The 22,108-nt window shown below is 38.4% G+C and overlaps 1 protein-coding gene across 2 annotated transcripts in view; it reads left to right on the forward strand.

Moving 5' to 3' along the window:
• LOC138024879 (tyrosine-protein kinase transmembrane receptor Ror-like) overlaps nt 1-22,108 on the forward strand; it is a 73,758-nt gene that overhangs the window by 31,478 nt on the left and 20,172 nt on the right. The window contains exons 1-3 of one of the 2 annotated variants that reach the window (XM_068872072.1): nt 12,868-12,912; nt 13,444-13,522; nt 14,008-14,065. In XM_068872072.1, coding sequence (XP_068728173.1) covers nt 13,462-13,522; nt 14,008-14,065 — 119 coding nt within the window. In that variant the 5' untranslated portion in view covers nt 12,868-12,912; nt 13,444-13,461. Of the gene's footprint in view, nt 1-12,867; nt 12,913-13,443; nt 13,523-14,007; nt 14,066-22,108 lie in introns of those variants that run through there. The other variant, XM_068872071.1, reaches the window with a different exon arrangement.

The following is a 22,108-nucleotide window of genomic DNA, read 5'->3' on the forward strand; positions in this document are numbered from 1 at the left end:
TAGAAATGAAGCTTAACCTGGCATCTAACTTGCTCAAACCTAATACCAACTATCTCAAAAAAAAGTTTTAGCTACAGTGCGGCCTCACAATGGAACAACTTACCCAACAATTTACGTACGGTCGAATCAGTTAGATCTTTTAAAAAAGAAATGAATCGCTTTTAATGAAAATGAGGGTTACGCTCCCACTCGGCAACCTTGTAAAACAGTATTTTTATTACTATAGTAGATATTGAATTTTATTGTACTATACCTATTGTATATTTTAAATAAAGCACGTATGTATGTAAAACCTAAAATCATAATTTGGGTATTTCACGTTGTTATTTTTGCAGCGTAAAGCAAAGTAGTGTACCAACATGAGTCCCGCACGTGCAGTATGATCTATTTCCGTCTTATAACCGTATAGCAACAATGCTATTAGGTGGTTGGAACCAGCTTTATCACTTTAAAGAGACCTTCTTATTAGAAGGGTAATTACTCAACTACACTGTACCACGTAACAGCGATGTTATGGTGCCATATGAAACACCAATTATTGCTGACCAAAAATGCGCCCATTATTGTGACGTAATAGGTTACCATGGCAACATGAGAGCTCTCCGAAAACACCCTATATTTCGTCTTAACTTGCTAATATCTCCAAAATGAACTCGTCACCCCCATTTTTTATTGTAGAATACTAATAAGCAACCTGAGATAGAAAAAGCGGACAAGATGTATAATTTTTTTTGCTTTTTGCTTGCCGCTGTCCTTTTCTTTTGCCTTCTTGCTTCTTCACCTCTTTTTTTGTTAACTTGTAAAAAAAAATAATAATAATATTAATAATAATAATAATAATAATAATAATAACAATGATAATAATAATTCAAAAAACATGGTTGCTGCCAAAAATAAAAAATTAAAAGAAAAACCTAAGATAGAATTTTTGAGGTATAAGCAAGTAAAGGCAAAATAAAGAGTGTTTATGGATAGCTCTCATGTTGCCATGCTAATCTATTACGTCACAATAGAGGGCGCATTTTGTTAACAATTGGTGTTTCACATTGTACCTTAACATTGCTGTTACGTGATGCAGTATAGCAGTTAGAACCCCTCGAATAAGAACATCTCTTAAAAGTAGTGAAACTGGTTCCAGCCACCTTAAGCCAGACACAGACTGAGCGATTTTGCACGCCGATCGCTGTAATCGGCGAAAATCGCCCAATGCTGCGATTGCTATTTTCCCGATCGCTGAGATCAGCCTATGAAATGTCAGATATTGGCGATTAAATTCGCCGCAATTTGCCAAGAGGGTCTTATCCTGTGATTTTTTACGCCCGTTGCAGCGAATTGCTAAGGGATTCGACCAGTGAGACCTTACGATTTTACACGTCACTGATGTGCAAACGTTGTCGATTAATAACCGGAAACGTAAACGAAAAATGGTGGACAACAGGAAGCGTGGTGGGCAGATAAAAGAGGAGCGACTACTGTGAAGAAAAGTAGAGTGGAAATCGCCAGGTGTGCCCGTACTACCTAGCGACGAAATTCCGAGCTGGCGATTTTCGCTACCGATATCAGAATCGCTGCAATCGGCGAACAAAATCGCCTAGATTGTCAACAATTTTTCCATAATTTTTTTTTTTTGGAAAGCCTAGCATAAGTATTGTTTCCTGTTTTTTGCGAGAAAAATAATACGTTCGAAGTTGGGCTTTTCCCGCTTTTTCGGCCTCTACATTGCGGGCTCGAAAACTAAATCAGCAGCCTGCTGGGGAACAGAGATTTCGTAATCAAGAGAAACAAGGTAAACACAAGTGCTGCTGGGGATATTTTCTTCGTTGCTTTGTTATTTCTTTGCGGACTCAAGATATTCACGACAAACATCAGTCTAAACACTGCTTCTATATGGAGCTCTCTCGCATGTCTTCCCCATATCATACGTCATAAGCTGCAAAAAAATGACCGCTGACTCCTCCATTCTGAGCCGCAATGCTGATGGCCCAAAATCGGAATAAAACCATTTTTTTTAAGGTGGAAAAACGACGTTTATGCCAGAAAAAAAAGTTGAAAACCTTATTCTTCATGGTCTAAACTGAAAATAAAAAGATTCTTATTTTTTTGCCTTCAGTTCCCCTTTAAGAAACAACAACGACTATGGCAACGACAACGCCAAATTAAAAAGCAGTAATATTATTGGTTAAAAGAGGACTCATCGTGTTGCACGTGCGGCACGCATTTCGTACATTTCTCTCCTGTACTCGTCAAAACAACAACGCAAAATGACCAATTTTAAGGAGCTTACGAAACGACGGCGACGACGGCTACGAGGACTTCATTTAAAAACACGATTTCGCAGTATCACTACGAAACTATTTCATGTCGTTTCGCGTTAAAAATGCGTAGTAACTATCGAGGAATTAAACTTGTATGAGTGGGTTGGAAGCGTAGAGAGAGAACTGAAAATTCATCGTCTTGTGCTAACGTCCCCCACAGAACCTTGAATTTGGTCATTTCACGTCGTTTTTTAGGAGATGACGGCAAAGAAATGTACCAAAATGTAAAACGCACGTACAGAGCGTGCAGAGCCATTGTCTTTGCTCACTAAACCTATTGTTTTGTAGCGTCGTCGTTTCGTAAGCTCTCTTTTAAGGTTTTAACGACGACGTAGGCGTACCGCAGAGGATCTTTCATTCTTTCTCTTCTTGTCAAATCGGTTCGTCACAGTACCAATCCAGTTATAGGATACTTCGCCCATATTAAACAACCTAAGCAAGATGGATTAATCATGAAATACTTAGGCAGCGTTTACAAGAACGCGGTTTCATTTGTTAGCGCATTGTTTACACGACACCGATCGAGATCTTTGCCGAAACCTTGTCGATTTGAAACCGCTGCCAATAGGCAGCGGTTTCAAATCGTTTTCAAAACGATGCGGTTTCATCTGTCGTGTTAAACAGCGAAAGCGCATCGAGTAGAATACGGTTACTATTTTGGCGTGGAACTTGCATTGTTCAATTCAACAGAGGCAACCAACGAGAATGTAGTTCAAAACCACTTAGACATAGCATTGTTAAACGTATTTTAGTATTCAAACGGTAGATATAGGAATATTTTTATCCCCTAAAACTCTTTCATCTGTTCGGATTTCCTAGCTGAGAGTCTAGTGATCCGAAAATTATAGGGATCGAAACTAACCTTTTCGAAAATCTCAGCCAGAAAAAAGGCTCCCGAAAATTCTAGGCGAGTTTTTTAGGTTAAAAATCCGTTAAAAATGGGCAATTATACCATCTTTTAGATGTTCGAAAATCTTAGGACAGGCAGGCAAGCAAGAATTTTTACAACAAATGTTTCGAAAATCCTAGATCTCAAATCGTCTTCCGAACAGATATTTTCCGAAAATTGTCTTTGGGTGCCAAAATAGTGAATTAAGCACGTACTGCAGCGCTCGCTTATAACATGACGACTTAGATTTTGTGATTTTTACCGCCTTTCCTTCTGAGAACTTATTGGTTGTATCGTCTAGTATCAAAATGTATACCCTGTTTATTAGTTAAACATCTTAAGGCTGGTTTCCATATAATCGTTACGGTCGCTGGAAAAAATATCTTTCAGCGATCGTAGGGATCATATGGAAACCACTCTCCAGCGGTCGTAGTGATCGAAGCGATCATAGCGACAGGGAAAATAGCAGGACTGAGGTACCGCGTGACCGACTGCAAAGTATCCAAAATATATTTTTGTATTTCCCATCGTCTTCTACTTTGAAAAACACTCATATGTAGAAAAAATGCAAGTCTCAAGCAAAAATCGACGATTGACAGCCGCCATGTTAAATTTAATGCATTTCGTTGGACCTTGGTCCCACGTCACTTTTCAGCGATCACAGCAATAATATGGCAACCATAATTCGCTACTATTGCTGAACTATATTTTTGAGCGATCGCAACGATCGTAACTATGATAAGGAAACTAGCCTTTATAAACTGGAAATTCGTGACATTTCTTTCGGTATCTAATGCTGCAGAAAAGAATTCAAACTAATTACCGCTAATCCAAGGCATGAGCACATTGCAAAAAAGACTCATTTCTGCTGCTGCGCAACGTGTTTGTCCAGTAACCGCGCAAATTACCCATCAGAAATTTCCAGTTTTATACTCTTCGCTTGGAGTTATTTTTGAGTTTATGCGCGCGTTTTTGCACTTTGATCGCTGGTGAATCAAAATACGTGTTCAAGGTACTATTCTCTCAACGAGAACTAAACTCCATAGCTTCCGATGTAAATGGAAGAATTGGTGATAACCATTGATCTGTCCGGAAACACGTTTTTATGCCCTCAAGTTAGTTTTGGTGTTTTTTTTTTAATTTTCATTTCAACTGAAGAAAAATCCTGGGTCTGTGTACTGAGTTGATTGAACGTTAACTGTTTTGTTCAAAAGATATCGAAAAAAATAATCTTAAAAAAAAAACGTTGAGCGTTAATTTAATTACATGAACTTCTTTTCCTGTTATCATTTTGCAACCACTTAATGGGTTAATTAAATGAAATGGAGAATGCCGCAGTTCGTTTAAAAGGAAGTCCTTGCCTTCTGCGGAACACATACACGCTAACAATGCACTTGCAAGGGAAATCCTGCACGTACAAATTACAATCTGGCGCCGCTGCACTTCGACCTTTCGCAAATTGTCTTTGGCATTTCAACAACCCTTGGCTTTTTTCCCTTTATTGTTGTAAGCTTCTTTTTTTTTTTTTTTTTTGCAAATATAACAAAAATGAGACTTAACTAATCAGTCACCTCAACATGGGCGATGGCTAAACAATCGTATAATTTTGAGTGTCCGAACATTTCAAATAAGATAGCCTGTTCCAGCTCTCAGTTAGTGGGGACGAGCAAAAAAAAAATGGCCGAAATGGGAAAAAAGCTAGCGAGAGAAAAAAAAAAACATTTTTCCTCGGTCCGGACCTCCAACTGAGAGCTTGGAACAAGCTACAAATAAGATGGTTATTTATAAAGAAAGCTAAAACCAGGTGGACCTTTCCTCGCAGTAATGCGAACCCGTATCGCTTCATGAAAGTTAAGTGGAAGAATCCACTTAATTTTAACCAGGTTTGTCCAGATATGCACGCGTACGTAATCTTTTGTTAAGCGCCACGTAGTGTTCCATTGTTCTTTTTTGCAAATCAACATCACTCGCGTTTGTAACGTCACAAAATGTCCATACACTTTTCATTAAAATGGCTTTTCCCCCACGATTCAGTTAATCCTACTGGATGTGACTGGTTTGTGCAAAACAGCGCAGAAACTAGATCTGTATTTACCCTTGCCAGTGTGGTTGGCCTAACCTCGGGTTCTTAGTAAAAAAAAAACTCAAAACAATGCACTCGTTTATATTAAAGTTGTGTGATTATATATCGCGCTGTTTGATTGTCCATTTCAAGTTTTATGTTTTTTTACACTTGATTGTAGATTTTAAATTGTTTTTATTATTCAAGATTTCAATGGTAAAGACTCGCGTATGTTGAGTCTGATTTTTCAATATAGACTATTACTTACTTAATTGCATTACCGGATGCCAATCCTATAAAATGGTCATTTGACGTTCTTAAGGCTTCTTTGAGGCCAGCAGCTAAGCTGGAACAAACGCAGCATCCTTTGCAATGGAAAGAGGAATTTGCTCCAGAAATTAAAGTCCTGGGACAGCTATTGGCATCGCACCCATTAACTGTCGGACAAAACCTTCCGATGTCGTCTGAATATGAAAAGGAGTACTTTCATATAGAGAATGAGCTACGTTTTTGTAATGAATTTGGCTCGACTCCTCGTGCTTCAAGCCAGAACTATTCGGGTTTTTTTCGAGTATCTGCACGAGTCATTAACAAATAGATGTTTCTTTGGTCAATCCCAAAAGATGCGTTCATCAACAAAGCCAACTATGACGTAAGGCAAATCCCTTCACTCGGCGCTATGTGCAGAAAAAATACGCAGGGCGAACCAATCTATGGCGCTATTTGCTCCGATTGGTTCAGAATTTGGCGCGAGATTTGAAAATCAGTCGGTAATGGAACACCTAAGCATTCGAGAAACTAAAAGCCATTGTTTAGACTATAGGGTGTTTTTTCGAAACAAAACGCAGCAAATTCAGCTACAGCCTATTTACAGCAAACGCATCGAAGATAAAGATGTTTTTCGATATCCCAAAGGGACGAGAAAAAAGGTTGTTATGGTTGAATTTTTACGCTCTTCAAAAAAATCCTTCAAATAAATCAGCTTGTGGTTTTCATCTGCAGAGGCTGAAAGTCGTCTGAGCGTTTCTCAGCGATACTTGCAGAATATATTAAAGATGTATTTAAGTCAGGAAGCACCATATTATTACTGCTTACAGACTTGGAAATTAAAATCACCTTGTACAACATAAATACTAACGCAGCAGCTTTAGTATAAGACAACTGATGTTGAAGCGGGGAGAAAACAAATCACTTTATCAATACTGAATATGAAAAGGGCGTTGCTTAGTTTGGTGTAGTTGGAAATGTAAGGAGCACAGGGTTTGATCTTGGCAGAGTTAGTAGAGGGTCTGATCTTGGCGGACACGGTGGTGTACCAGTCGAGGCAGAAACGGAAACGCAAGGGTCAATTTTTACCACAAATAATGCGGCCACAGTTTTTTGAAAATGTAATTAACATACTGCGAGGGATGAAGATTGTTAGTCGTGGATAAAGTAATGAATAACTATTGTTGTTGCGCGGTTTAATGTCAATGCTTTACGTAGTTGTCCTTGCATGATCTGGATTAAGTAATCGCATGCAGATATAAGATTAAATGATCAAATAAAAATCAGGAAACAGGAATTGTTAAAATCTGACCTTAGGAAGGAACTGTTGGAAAATACTGCTCGGTAGCTTTTATTTCAGTTATCACACTTGAAAATGTCACCCGCACAGACTAAAAAGTTCACTTTGTACAGCCTAATATAATAGACAGCGCCACACGAAAGTAATGCCAATTAGCTTTCATTTGAATCCTTACACTTTTCTATTTCGTCCAAAAACTCAAAAGTTGGAACCACCTTGCAAATCGTCAACAGCGGCTGTTGTAAAGTACTGCTGATCGATAGCTTTCATTTGAAACGTCTCTCTTTTCGATTTCACCCGGCGACTGGAGGTCAGCTTTTCTCTACTCACTAGTTTCTGGCCAATCAGACAGGGACACCCAACGAGAATATAGTTCAAAACCACTTATACATAGCATTGTTAAACGTATTTTAGTATTTAAACGTTAGATATAGGCATATTTTTATCCCCTAAAAATTTTTCATTTATTCGGATTTCCTAGCTGAAAGTCTAGTGATCCGAAAATTATAGGGGTCACAACCTACCTTTTCAAAAATTTCAGCCAGACAAAAGGCTCCCGAAAATTCTAAGTGACCTTTTTAGGGTAAAAATCCGCCGTTAAAATGGGCAATTATACAATTTTTTAGATGTTCGAAAATCCTAGGACAGGCAGGCAAGCAAGAAATTTTACAACAAATGTTCTGAAAATTCTAGATCTCAAATCGTCTTCCGAACAGATATTTCAGTTCCGAAAATTGACGTTAGGTGCCCCTGATCAGAGGGCTCGAAGCATGGCTTAGTGCTTGGCTACGCCGAGTTGCAATGAAGTCACAATAGATCTGGGTTCTGTAAATGTAATAGGAGCATTTATAAATGAAAACCACCTTTCATAAAATGATAACTGTAGCACTGTGAGGTAAAAGCAATTTGAGAGCAGTTTGTATGGATAACAAGAATTCCAATGGGCTACTTTCGAAAATATCATAAAACTCTTTGTTTGTTTCTCCAGATTTTGGTTAAACATTGTTTTCGTTTTTACTTGAGATCATTGCAAGTCCCAGGGAAACTGGAAACAATGCTTATCCAAAATTTGGAGGGACAAACGAGGAGTATCATGGTATTTTCGAAAATGACCTATAATGATGACAACGTTGAGAAGTTTGAACTAGTGATATTAAATTTAAAACTAGAGTCATTTATGGAAGTAGGTGCAAAGATCCAATGTTCCTAATAGATCGAAAGATCCAAATAGTTTGTGAGGGCCATTTTGGGTCGTTTTACAGTCACGATTTTTAAGTCTTTTCTTTTATTCCAACATGGCCCCAAAACCCTTGTAGCGCTCGAGGGAGCTGGAAGTAATTCGGGACCTCGGAGGACTAGCCCCGTTCCAAAGTGGTTCAGCGACATTTGATCCGAAAGAACTGCATGCAAAGCTAGAGCCCAAACATCCTCTTACCGGAAAGTGCCGATCTGCCGCCTCTTTGGAAATGTTTTGAGTAAGAAATTCTTTTTAACTTGTATTCGCCGAGTATTACCCACCAGCTACAGCAAATTAGGCAGCAGATGACAATTCGGTCTCTTTCGAAAGCTTCATGGAAAATTTCAGTTGTCATAAAAGTTAAGTAAGGTTCATAAAACACTTCACTTATACTTTGAGATAAGTCTATTGCCGCCGGAGTGGCGTACTTTGTTTTATCAGTAAACTAGATCAGTTGAATTATTTCTTTGCGAGCTCATCACTAAACGTTAAGGCGCGTTTCAAATGTCGAACTTTACATGTGCCGAATCTAACGCAAATGAGCGAAAACTATAGATTTTTGTTATTTGCATTAGATTCGGCACATTTAAAGTTCGACATTTGAAACGAACTTAAAGGATCTAATGCCGCGGTTGGCGGAGACGGTCAGTGAGTGACGATATTTTTTTTTTTGTTCTTTCTCTTTTGAAACATTTAACACCCTTGTGCAATTAAATCATTCATTTTATGAGTTATAAGAGATCGAATAATCGCATGAGACGTATTACTGGTTTACACAGTGGGAAATTCTTGAAAATTTGAGCGAATGCACTTGTGCCTCAACTACTCAGTACAACATAAGGAACAAAAATGCACTTGAAGAAGCAGACAAAGGTCTTGGATCAAAATGTACTTGACAAAAGATGCACTTGAAAATTTGATCCCCTATCCACTTGGTTATTTGCGCTCAGCCCTCAATAGCCCATTTCCGAGTTGCTGCACGCCTCAGTTTCCAGCGACGGTCTTAGTGCACAACCATTCAAATAGAAATGAGTTGCGTATTCTTAAGCACGGTGCCTACTACTTCAAAGGTATTTTTGCACCGGTTTATGATTATTCAGAAAATGTAGATCTTAGCAAGTGTTATTGAAATCCAAAAAGAAAATTGGGGGTAACCACGCATTTTTCAAAGATAATTGATGAATAATATTTGTAAAAAGCTTTAAAATACAAAGCAATGCAATGTATGGTGTTCTTTCTCAGATTGAAGCTTAATTATCTCTCAAAAATGCATGGTTACCCCCAAATTTCTCTTTGGATACCAAGAGTACTTACTAAGATCTACTGTTTCCCGATAGTTTTAAACCGCGCAAAAATATCCCTGTATTAATAAGCACCACCCATAAGAAATCCGAGTATCTCGAGATGCGCAGAACGTATGCGCAAAAACAATAGTAGGCGCCGTCCTTAAGCAAATCAAAATCGTTTCCCTTACAAGTCTCACGCTTTGGACAGATATGTGTTGAAATGAATGATTCTATGACAGGTTTCTTCCTATTTTGAAAAGTACAAGTAAAATGTTTTGCCCTTTTCGTATTTTTTCCGAACGGACGAGTGCAGAGTGAAGAAATTTCAAAATCTGTTAAGTTCCGGGAGTGGGTGCAAAGCAAAGCCGAAAGAGAATCCACGGATACTCTACGTTAATTTTTTACGTATTTCGAAATGTTATCTCACTTTTATTTGTGCGTTACTTTTGGAAAGAACGTCTTTTTTCGCTTATTTTGTTTACTTTAAAGGCTTGCATATTTTTGTTTTCAAATTTGCCGGGCGCCGCCATTTTGAATAGCTGTGACGTGTTATAGTTTGCTCAGACCAATAGGGGGACCGTATACGTCACAAATATTCAAGATGTCCCTCAAGATGATTATTCTCGAGCAGGTGGACCACTGAATCTTCCATATAGCTGTTATGCAAAATATCATTAAGATTTCATCTTCAGTCGTTGGGTGACTGATTGAAGCGAATACCGCTCATAAATATCAAATGATGGAGAGATTATGTCAAAGTCGCATATTGGAATTGATGATCATTAGACGGTTTTCTTCGCGAAAGTGAGATCGTTGTAATTAAGAGATATTTTTTCCGATGGCTACTCGGGAATAATCGGAGTGCTCCTGTATGAGAGTCGAACCTGTATCCCCGGAATATCCCCGAGTTCGATAATGTTCCTCACAGGCAGACAACCCAAAGGATGCGAGAGCTTGTGACGTCACGTTATTTGAGACAGTTTTATCGGCCGATTCAACTGTTAGAGGAAAAAGTTTCCATAAAAACATCATATCGCGACGTATCCATACGAAAATGTATTTTATGGACAGCCAGATTACTAAAGTTAACTCACCTACTATCCAACAAAAATCTATATATGTTACTAGTTAGGAGAATGAACGTTTCAAGTTTCGATCGGCTTAATTAAGCCTCTTAAGCTCTTTAGAACATCTAAGCTGTTTCACAAGCTGGGATGTTCTTTCTCTTGGAAAATCGCAAATAAAAAATTTAAAGACACTAACTGTCGAAGAGAAAAGTAATGGAAACCTTCCAAAGAATGTTCAGTTCATTTTCCCGAAGCTTCCTATTTGTCAATAAACTACACCGGAATCAAAGTTTCGATGATGATTGAGAACACGTAATCGCCAAATCAAAACCATACCCCTTTGGTGAAAAGGCTTACAATTACTAAAAATAGGCTGAAGGAACCTTCCAGATTAGAGAAACCACTGCAAGCGGTTTTGTGGTCTCCTTATCAGCCTGATCGTGAGATCGATAAGAGATTCGAGTACCATAGCATAGTTTCCGACCGAATTTACTTGTGCTGTTCTCGTTAAAGTTTGCTCGCAGTTGACCGTAATTGTGCATGGTGAAATTGTTATTGGAAGGAAAATCATGGAACATGATGGAGAGTAGTCACGGAATTTTCATTGCGCAAAGTAAATTGTTTGCTACATATCGCGGCTCTCTAATTTTCATTTCAAACTGGGCGAGGCTGTTCGCGAACAGCAAGCAGTAGGCTTGTGATACAGAAACAGACTATCATGCATACAGCCCATTATAACCAAAATAGAATTAAAATAGAAATTTAGCCTCGCTTTTATGGCAAACCTGAGGCTGAAATTTGCCTTTTGTTCCAAATCAAAGAAACCTGACTGATTTTCGCTTAGGTTTGGCCTCGAGGTATCGGCCGACTTTTCAAAAAAGAGAGGTAATTTAAAATAAGGGAATTTTTGATACTGTTACGACAAACAACAGCTGTTGTAGCCTGTCTTTTGGCGTTTTCGGTTTCACGTAAATGAGAGAGTTCAGCATCGCGCTTATGGCAAGCGTCATGCACGGAAATTTGCGTTTGCCAAAAGTCAAAGAAACTTATTTGATTGTTACTGATTACTTGTCTGTTATCAAGAGGCACCTTTTAAATCCTTTGACGTTCAGTAGTGATCAGCATGTAAATTCTACTTACAATTTCCATGAAATGTCAGTTAGACAGGTATTGAGAATAAGGATAATCATCAGCTTAACTGAGGTGTGATCTTGATATAACACCAAATTCTCATGACTACCCAACAAAGAAATCTATGGTTCTGGTTAGGAGAATGAACGTTTTCGACCTTGGCAATGGAAGTGTTATTAAGAAAGAAAAATTTCATGCTTTTATCTTAAGTAACAACCTGCTGTTTCGCGTAAACGGAATGTTAAATCTTTCTAAGAACAATCTTTGATATATACCAAAAAACTGAAAAGCCCTGTGTTATGGTGATTTCACTAGAAATGAGAAGGTTTTCCATGTGGGTACCTCAATTCAGGACTAATTTCTAACAGTTCACCAAATCTATTATATATACCTCGATTCCACTCCAAGTCGGTCACTGAACGTGTTAAAAGTAGACGTGCCGTCCAAGTATTTGAGTGGTTTATTCTTTAGCGCTGTCAAATCAAACACTCTCGATGTCAGCTTTATTATCCGGCATCTGTGGGGTGGTTGACAACTGGTTAAGACCTTATTGTTTATTTACAAAGTTGTTCATTAAGATAGGACTGAAAGTGGTCGAGAAAGACTCTCTTAAAAAATAACGTCCGAACACATTCTTGCGACATCTCCTAGGGCATTTTGTTAAAGCATGTGTTCTTGTGATACAGCGGGACATCACAAAGGGTTCTTGGCAAAAGGCCACGCTTGTGGGTTAATTCATATAACAAGAAAAATATGGGATTGTGCATATGTTTTACATGGAAAACTCAGTTTCCCGGTAAAAATAACTCTTTTGGGTTTGTGACGAAAGCCATCAAACTGATCATAAAAACGAAAAAATCGAATGGAAAAGCCAGGGAGTTAAAATTTTATGCTAACAGCGGAATCTGGTATTTGCGACATTTTAATGTTTTCTAAATTGCCACCGAGGACTGAAACCTTTGGAAGTTGTTCTTGACAAAATGACAGGGATTGCGTCTGACAGGGGCTTTGACTTGACCATACCTCTTTGCAATGAATATTCCGCCGACCACTTAAGCGTTTCAGTTTTATCGGGTTGTATTAAGTGATAAATGAGAAGTACGAGACTGACACTGGAGTGATTTCCAATTCCAGTTTGCGTGTTTGTTTGCATGCGTGAAAAACAACAAAAACTATGCTAGAAGAAAGTGTTGATGGATACAAGATCAACTGTCCTTTCTGACGCAGTCAAAACTGTCAGGATATCACCGATCAAGTTATTGCGTGGTATTTCTTCCACGGTTTTGAAGTCAGCAGGCGCACAAGTGCCTTGAGAAGGAATTTTCAGAGGATTTTCATTCATTTTGAGTACTCGTAAAGTAAGTTTTATTATTATTTACATTTCGGGCATCTCCTCATCGCTAAGCGGTTCTTTTTATCTCTATGTCTTCATCGGTATAATGAGATAGTCGCCTAGGGACCGTCGTGTTTTTATAAGACACCGACTTCACTCAAACTTTCCTGCGGACAGACCTTGGATGTCAATCGAGATGACTTTCCAAACATTTCTGGACATTGCGGAGTTTCTCGGACAACGACGAACAATTTGCTAACCAAAAGGACAAATTCATGCTAAATGGATTTGCATTTCCCACATTCCAACTGCACAATCCATGAAATTCGATCCAATTTAATTATTTGTTGACCTTTGTAATGAAACAATTAAAATTTCGAGTAGAGCTGTGAGAGGTTCTCTGAAAAGGCTGGGGCATTCTTGATGACGTCACGCCACGGCCGTGCCAAATGCACTTCTCTGCGAACAATCACACAAGCGACAGAGCGAGAAATGGAGAGAGATCTCTGTCGTTTGTGGCGGATCTTGAAATAACAGAGCTTCTGTTCTCTCCCAGGCTCGACTCGGGGAATCCATGAAGTTTACAGACGTCTTGTTGTGTGGGATTCTTGTATCACTACTCAATTATGCTCCAGGTAAGCGAAACGATGGCCTTTGATTCGATATGTTCAAGTTGTCTATTTCAATGTGTTTACTTTCAACAAGCGTGGTGGTTTAGGGTAACAAAACATGAGCGAGAAAAGCGAGTTGATGAAAATTCCTGAATATGTTAACCTAAGCATTGTTTGGCAAGGATTTCAATGCTTGTGAATGCAATTCTGGGCGCGCTAAACCGCCGGCAAATAGCAGCTATCTACAAGTTTGCCTTTGAACCCACTCAACGTTGTAGCTTACTTTGTAAAGGAATTATTTAAAATTTGCGGGATTAATTCACACCCCGAATATGCTGGTTGTATTTTTGCGAAATTTTGACTTGCAAGACTTGACTTAGCTTTGCCCCAAGTGTTTTATTTTGCTTCGAAATCTGCTTTGAACGTGAAAATCTGTCTTTGTGTCCGCGCCTGTAGATCTGTGATGTTCAAAAGCAATTCTCTCACATTTTCATTTTGATTTTTGACAGCCGCCGCAAGAAGATATTCGGGGAAGAAATATACACATAGGAATAAAGGACTTAAGAGGTGAGTTTAAGGTTATTTTGCTGTAAAGATCTGAGTTTCAAGAGTCCTCTTGTCTACAAGAAATTATCCAGTTTTATTCAGACAGTCGCCTTGCTTGCATCAGGGAATTTGGCAGGGTAATCTAAGACCATGTCAGACAAGCTGGCGTGGAAGATGACCGAACTCAGTGAGGGGCAATACATGTAGATTAATTTCTTTCACTATCGAATCTAATCAGGGTTTATTTGAAATAAACATGTTCCGGCTGCTTTGTTCGTTTCAACATCCCATTCTAGCTTTCTTTCCCCCGAAGTCTTCTATCTCGTGGCGTACCTCATCTTTCAGACATAGCAGTGCTTTGTTTGTAGTGGCGGAAAATCGCTGCAACAGAGCAACGGAAAATGGCCTTCACGGTTTTAGTCCAACACGTTTTCTTTAATTAAAATCACATGCAAACAAGGTCAACATTCTCCCATAACCGCTGTCTCTAATTCGCAAACGAACTCCAGGCCGACGAGAGAGATGTCAAGGGACCGATGTCATGTTTATCTGTTTTTCTCGTCTATATTTAGCTAGACCACCGTGACTTTCTATTGTACAGGCCAAATTCCGTATCGCCTTTTTCCATCTTTTTTGTTATCCTCGTTTAATTCGAAGACTTCGTAAAACCAGAGAGAATATTTAATATCCGACACAAAAGTCGATTGTCTCTACTTTATTTCCGGTGATCAAAGGGTTTCATACAATACAAAAACATCTCTTCGTTTACCCCCAACCTGTTTTCTATCAGAGTGATTTCTATCGGAATGAAATTGAAGCATATCTCTTTGTACATTTTCAAGTATCTATTTTGCATAGTCGATTTCTCTTTTCTCAACTTGACGTTATCTCTTGCATATAAGGGTTTTAAAGCTTGTAATTTTGTTTCCAAATGTAGGCGTTCCGGTTTTTTTTGAAAATGTCGTGTAAATTGACCTTTTCTTGAGGAAAATCTGGCTCACTTTGCTGAAAAGTTACAAACGGAATGGTTGTGTAAATTTGATGTTTCTACTGTTCATTTGCTAACAAACGCCTTCTTCATTTATTTTAAAAACTTACTGTTGCCTTTGCCGTTCTCAAAGTGTTTTCAAGTCGTTTTCTTTGGGTAAACATTATTTCCGATATGTCACAAATTTAATGTAACTCATTTAACCTTTTTACCTTAAATATTTTTAAGGTACAAAGGATCTTGATTGTATCGAAAGAAAAATCTTGTATGTTTGATTATAGAAAACACTCCAGTGTCAAAATCGCAGTGGAGAGCTGTAAATAAAGTTAAAATTGTGTTTACATGTACGTTTATTGGCAAAACATCTCTTTGTTTGTTTTAAACGAGATCGGTGAGAGGTCCCAAATATAATTAAATTGTTTCTCTTGTTCTTGATTGATGCTAATGAATGAAACATTTTGTGGAGTGCATCTTATTCTTAAGAAAAAACTTTTCTTACATATTGTCCGAAACTGTAGTTTCATCAGTGCCAAAGTAGGATGGAACTTCAATTTATTTTGGAATATTTTTATTTGAATGCCATATTCGCACAATTGATTTACCACACATAAAGAAACGTTTGTCCTCATCAGTTAAGACCATATTGCAGAAACGCTGTGGCATTTTCTTTTCATCTACGGTCGAATGTTGTAATAAGACGAAACGATTTCCATTTAGACATAGAAACAAGTTCTACTAATAATAATAAAGCACAGATTTGAAAGTCGCTTATTAGTGTTCGGGACAATGTAGTAATTGAAGTAATTCTAGGCTTATCTCTTTCATTTATCAGTTACATTTTTTAAGATCCAGATTTACATATAAAAGCTCGTGATAGCAGAAATTTTTTCATGCTTCAGTTTTGTAGCTAATTCCAAATACTTCGTCACATTGCAATCTGAACGAATTCAACCAAGTGAAATGAAATGAAATGCCTGACTCCACCTGCTAAACGCCCTTACTCGCAGTCGGAGACTGTGAATTGCTAAGGGCGCGGCTCGACGAGGTGGGAACGAAGAAACTGTGCTGCTAGTTAGGCGCTCGGCCCCTGAAAGCGACCCTTGTATGACCTCGGAGCACAGCACCACAGCCAGATGGAATAGGCTGGGAGTCGATTTTGCTGAGGGAGGAAAACCGGAGAACCCGGAGAAAAACCCTCGGAGTCAGACTGAGATCGACTGAAACTCAGCCCACATACGATCTCGGGGCCGAGAATTAAAACCCGAGTCGCAGAGGTGGAAGACACGGTTGATAACCACCAAGCCATCCTGACTCCACAGTGATATCGCCCTTTTTTTTGAAAGCCTCAAATGTGTCGTTTATTTTTTTTTTGGACATCTTCAGACACAATTTAGAAGCAAAAAAGTGTTTTCTCGTTTATGTTAAGGAATTTTCTCTTCTTACTGTTTCTGACGAGTGGAAAACGGAAAAATTTGTTCAGTGTCCAGATTTTCCAAGTCCAAATTTCATGTTCAATTGTAGTTTTTAAAAAAAAATGTAAATTCGTTGGCTTCGAAAGAATAATTTTCCGACCAAAATTAGAAACTTAAGCGTTTAGGCGTAAATTCGTCTCGGATTGTATTCACCGATATCCACTTCGCATGACTCCAATCCGCAACCGTGATTGCAGACATGACAGGTGTTCTGCAACGTAGGAATTCTTCAATACGTGAATGAACGACCTGAAAATTTGTGACCAATAACAGACGTTGATCTATGCCCTAAGTCTCTAGTCATCTTCTAAGCAGTTAAAAATAAAATAAACCAGAGAGTATGTGTCTAAATTCAGAAGTTGGTGTGAACGAGAAAGTGAATCCGGTTGACCATTGTAACTAAAAGCTACCAGGCAATGCGTCAATTGCATTGTCTGTTTGATACCATTAATATCTCGTGGAATTTTTATCCAGGTTTTTCGGCTTACGGGTTGATTTTTACGTAAGCGGATACTACTTTGTGTTTATATTCTTGATTAACTAGCTTTAGGGGCGCTTTTAATGACGCTTAACCAAGTATTAAAGGCCAAAAGTAGTTTGCTCTTTACCCCCAGCTAAAAACGATTATTGTACTCAATTGTAGCAAGATAAAGATTCTCTGGGTCAATTCAAGTCAAAGGCGAGCTCACAAACGTTTCAAGGAAATCCGAATGTGTAGAATTTGATAATGCCCCAACCCTGGAAGACTTTCAGTAAAATCCGCTCGGAAAGCCTAAGTTCAGCTAAGATTTTTAAAATGTGAAATATTTTATGGAACTTTTTTCATCATGATGACGACGGTTTAACAAGCAAAATTTGTTGACACGTTAAATGAACAACATCACTGACTACTCAAAAACTCCCAACCCTTTTTCCTCTAGTGTAAGACTTCTAAGATTTTACTCTGTCTAAAAACAAATAATTTTACTCCTCAATGGGCGGGTGAATGAATTACGAATTACAAAGGTCGTTTGATCGAAGAAACAATCCGCTAGCGAATTCAGCGTTTAAAGTTTCCGATCTCCAGCGAGTTTTATTTCTTTTATATAGTCTGCTAAAATCTCCAGACAGATACTATTTCCGTAGTTGCACCCGTACATTACAATTTGCTAAAATATCCACGTCCACAGAATTGGCAAAAGCTAAAGATTTCCCGTCGGGTGCCTAATCATTCAGTGATTAATTATTTTATGAAGCAGCAAGCGGGACCGCAAAGAGAAGAAAGGGATTGCCTTCGGAGAGTTTCCACTAAACGCCCATGACTTCAGCGAAGACTTCCGCACACAAAACATGCCAGGTCACGTACGGACGTCTGCTTCATCAAACAAAGCCGAAACTGTTTACGTGAAGTGGGAGAGATCCCAGCACGAAGACAAAACAAGTCTTAGTTTGGTTTACGTGGAAAAATGTTGCCTAGGCTTGCGAAATATTTCTCAATTTTGCAAACACTATCCGTGACGGTTTAAACTCCATCTCGATTGGTAGGCGGCACGTAATGGGAATCCGACGTCAAATTTTCATGGCAACGTTAGTCAAGAAGAATTTACGAACGTCGAATATAAGTACAGGGCAAAGAGTTATTATGACAAATTTTTAGTGACAGAACTTCGCAAGAAGGTGTCCTGTAGCGTTTAAAATATTCTCATGGTTCTTTAACATTCTGGAAGTTAAACCGGAAGTACCACTACAGCCACCTCATCAACTTCCCCACTTCAGTTAGCCGTGCGGTTGAAAAATGCGATATGTCAGTCATGAAAATGACGAGGTTTGAACTGGAAATAAATTACATCCTTATCTATAGCTTCACATGCATTTAGAGTTTTTCAACAGCTAGAGTTTTTCAACTGGCCTGAAAAATTTCACATAGTGCTGACCGCCCTAGCCCCTTTTGTACCGGGATTTTTTTTTTGTTACAGGGACTGGCAACCAAATCTAGCCTGTGTACGCCCGCCTTCTCCCCTCAAACAAATCGTGGAGACTTACTTTTATCTTTTTTGTACACAGGCTAACCAAATCAGGCGAAATGTAAAAATAAAAGAAAGCTTTGAATAAAACGGCAAATACAAAAGGAGACAGGAATGGGCAAAATTAAAAATATGTTAAATTGGATTACAATTGGGGTTTTTAAAAACAGCTTATTTTTAACAGTTTTTCAAAGTTTATCTCCGTTGTTTGTGACTTGAATTTTGTATGCTCGACAGACTTTTTCTTCTCACTAAGCTTTGATTTGAGTTGTCTAAAAGTAATTTCTGGGTTAACGTCAAGTTGCATAGCGAAAGGGGGCGAGTGATTGGTAAAGCTGCGCAAAAAAATAAGTCGTTTAGTTTGACTGCACTGCCGTAACGTGGCCCTCTTGAATTCACTCAGCGCTGCGTTTGACAAGAACACAGCCAAGTAAAATTTTAATCTTTGTGCCTAGTTGCGCCAACTTTGAAGTTGGAAAGGATCAGCCAACATTATCTGTGAAGGAAACAATAATTATAATCAGGATTCCACTGATTCCGGACGTAAAATTTACAAGTCGATTGAACTACCCGTTTGTGTTCTATCAACTGACCACAAACGGCCAATATAATCACGTGCGGTTTTGATGTCACGTTTATGTTCTTTTGGAAATTAAAGGGCGTATCACTTCACCACAGTTTTCCACTTTAATTATTATCCGAAATAGTCCCAAATACGTTGTGTTGTTTTAATTTATTAGTCTGACCGTAGTCATAGTTTATTATTAATAAGTAAACACACGATTTTTCTCGTGCAATTTGGAATAAATAAGCACAATTTTGGTCGTGCTTATTTATTCCAAATTGCACTAGCGCCTTGCCCAGGCCCACAGGCTCGCAAACGTTGTAAAATCATTTGAGGATATTTCAATTAAGTCTCCCATAAAAATAACAACTTTTTCTCAACAACATAATTTATTTTGTGTTTCACTTCATGCAAGTGGATTGTACAGGTTTATTCTGCCTGTGTTTTTGCAAATCCTCGAACGGTGCGGTGGTATTTGTAGTTATGTATTCTTCTCGGGAACAGACACTATTTTTGAACCAGAGCAAAGCACTTCCCAGGTTTTGTAGTTAGCGTGGTCTCATTTAGAGATTTCACCCACAGACTCGAAAGTTTGAAACGCTTTTCACAGCATTATAAAGTGCCGTAGCACATTTCCATTTCGTAAGCGGTCGTTACCATTTTTGAGGTTCGATGCTGTTCTTAGTGACCGTGCCAAGCCTTATTATTCTGTTAGCTTTCGGTGAATTGTGAGGGTTAGCTTCATTTAAAGGGGCACTGTCCTGCCGAATATTCTGTTTTATAGTTTAAAAATGGGTAAAAATCTTAATTAGTACTTAAGCTCGCTCGTACAACATTTCTAACAACCCACCAACAAGATAGGAATATATTTATGGCACAAAGAGCTATTCGTATTTAATTTTTTGGTGGTGTCTTTCTGAAGACACTGTCTCCAAATTTTTCAAGTTTCAATCCCTTTACATCCTGTCCATGGCATCATTGGCTGCAAAAAACAATGAATAGCTTCAGTACACTGCAATGGTCATTGGCAACAAAACTACAGCATTACTTTTCGGTTTTCATTGATGCAAGGACGTCTTTTAGTGTTTTGAAGTTTGACTGAAATAGCGTGACACTGCCTCTTTAATACTTAAAAATTGTGATGTTTGTTTAGTGTGTTTGCTCTTCAATCATTGAAGCGGGTTCGATATCGTTTACCCAACTTTCATAGGATTTGTTTTCTGTTTTTTTTTTTTTCTTCAAAATTCTAAGTGACATACGCCGCTAATCTAGTCCTAGATTAAGTATTTTTTTTCCTTATTTGCAAACGACAAACTTAACAGTGAAAACTATGCAAACTTGATTTGCTTTGGTAATTAATACCCTGGGATATATGCAAATGAGACTATGAAGGAGGTTACATGTGCTCCACCCCATCACTCTACTCGAGGCCGCAAAAGGGAAGAGTTTGGCAAACCACCACACCCCACCCAATCGAATAAGTCGGGTTTGATCCTCATAGCTCTCATCTTCACCTGGATCTTCGCTTGGTCTTGGGCTTGTCGCAGTCCAGAGCGATTCTCCATACCTTATTACCATTATCATTAATAACAATACCCAGGGTAGAAGATTAAACTGTTCTAAGCGTCGTCCAAATGGCAGCGACCGCAATTTGCAGCGCCGCAAAGGACGAAATTTCTAAGTCGCTTTCATTTTGAATGGTGGTCACACTTCATCCTTTCACCTACAGACCCAGAAGTGAGAACCTTTTGGTAGCTTTCATTTGAATCCTGCCACACTTCAAAGTTCATTCACAAACTCAACAATTAGAATCACCGGCTTTGTACGGAAAAACTAACTGCCTCATACTGCAGTAGATTTCGTCCGCAAACTCAAAGACCTTTTACAGAATGATTCAGTGCATCGTATGCACATATTGCTGTAGTCATAGTAACATTAAAATCTGTTCCATGAAAACAACATCCAGTTGTTTATCATATCGTGCCAAAAATCTGTTTTTTAAGTAGAAATTGAAGGAGTTCTTATAAATTGAAGTTCTTTTAAATAAACACAAAGAAATTTCAAGTGGTTTTGATGAAAATCGTAACTCATTCCATATGGCACTTTGTTATCTGGAGAAAGATGAATACGGAAGGCCACACAGATTTTTCTCTCATTTTTATCTCCAAACTGCAAAGAATGTTGTCTGTCGCCACCTTTGATTTTGTTTTAAGAGATATATTAACTGACATCTTGGTGAAGATGAAAGGTGACATAATTTTCAAATTAAGGCGGTAAAACCTTCCCCAACAATTTCCGTAAACAAGAAAACCAATACGGGGAAATCGTGATTGGAAACAGCTTGTTAGAAAGCGGTGTCATATTGCTTCCGTGAGAAACTTTTGGATTTCAGTGAGCCTAGAAAGTTAATAATACCTTAATACAGCGTATTAAACGACACCACGGAAAAGTGCTGCTCATTAACTCTTCTCTTTGAAAGATCCGGACTGTGCGATTTCATCCCCAGACTCGGTAGTTGGAATCACTTTGTACCACAAAACTGACAGCATGAACTTCCTTACAGCTTTCATTTGAATAGTCACGTGATAGGATTTTAACCATCTAATGAAAACTGAGGTAAACGTTATCATTTTTTTTTTGCTGATAACTATGCGATCTTTTACATTGAAAAGTGTAGTAGCATTTTATAACGTGTGCCGCTATTTAGTATTTTCTTCGTACCTTATAATTTACATCCTGGGATTAATAGCGACAAAAATATTTTTGCAGTGTTTTGAATTGGTCTGAATCGCAATTTGGAGTTTTGGCAAAACAGCCCTTGCGCAAATGAACTTCGTCAATTATTCTTGGCAACTTAAGTTGCGTGTTTCTGTGATGAATAGTTTGTCAGTAGCGTTCGAGGCTTGTGTTAACATGTACTTTTCTTTACAAAGAGGGAAAGTCTAATTGACTATTTTGAACAAATCCACGAATTTAGTAAAACGAATGTTATCATTAGCGCACACTCTTAACGCCGTGTCAGGGATTCAGTTTGGG

The sequence above is a fragment of the Montipora capricornis genome, chromosome 11, assembly GCF_036669925.1.
Source record: "Montipora capricornis isolate CH-2021 chromosome 11, ASM3666992v2, whole genome shotgun sequence".
Lineage (NCBI taxonomy): Eukaryota > Metazoa > Cnidaria > Anthozoa > Scleractinia > Acroporidae > Montipora > Montipora capricornis.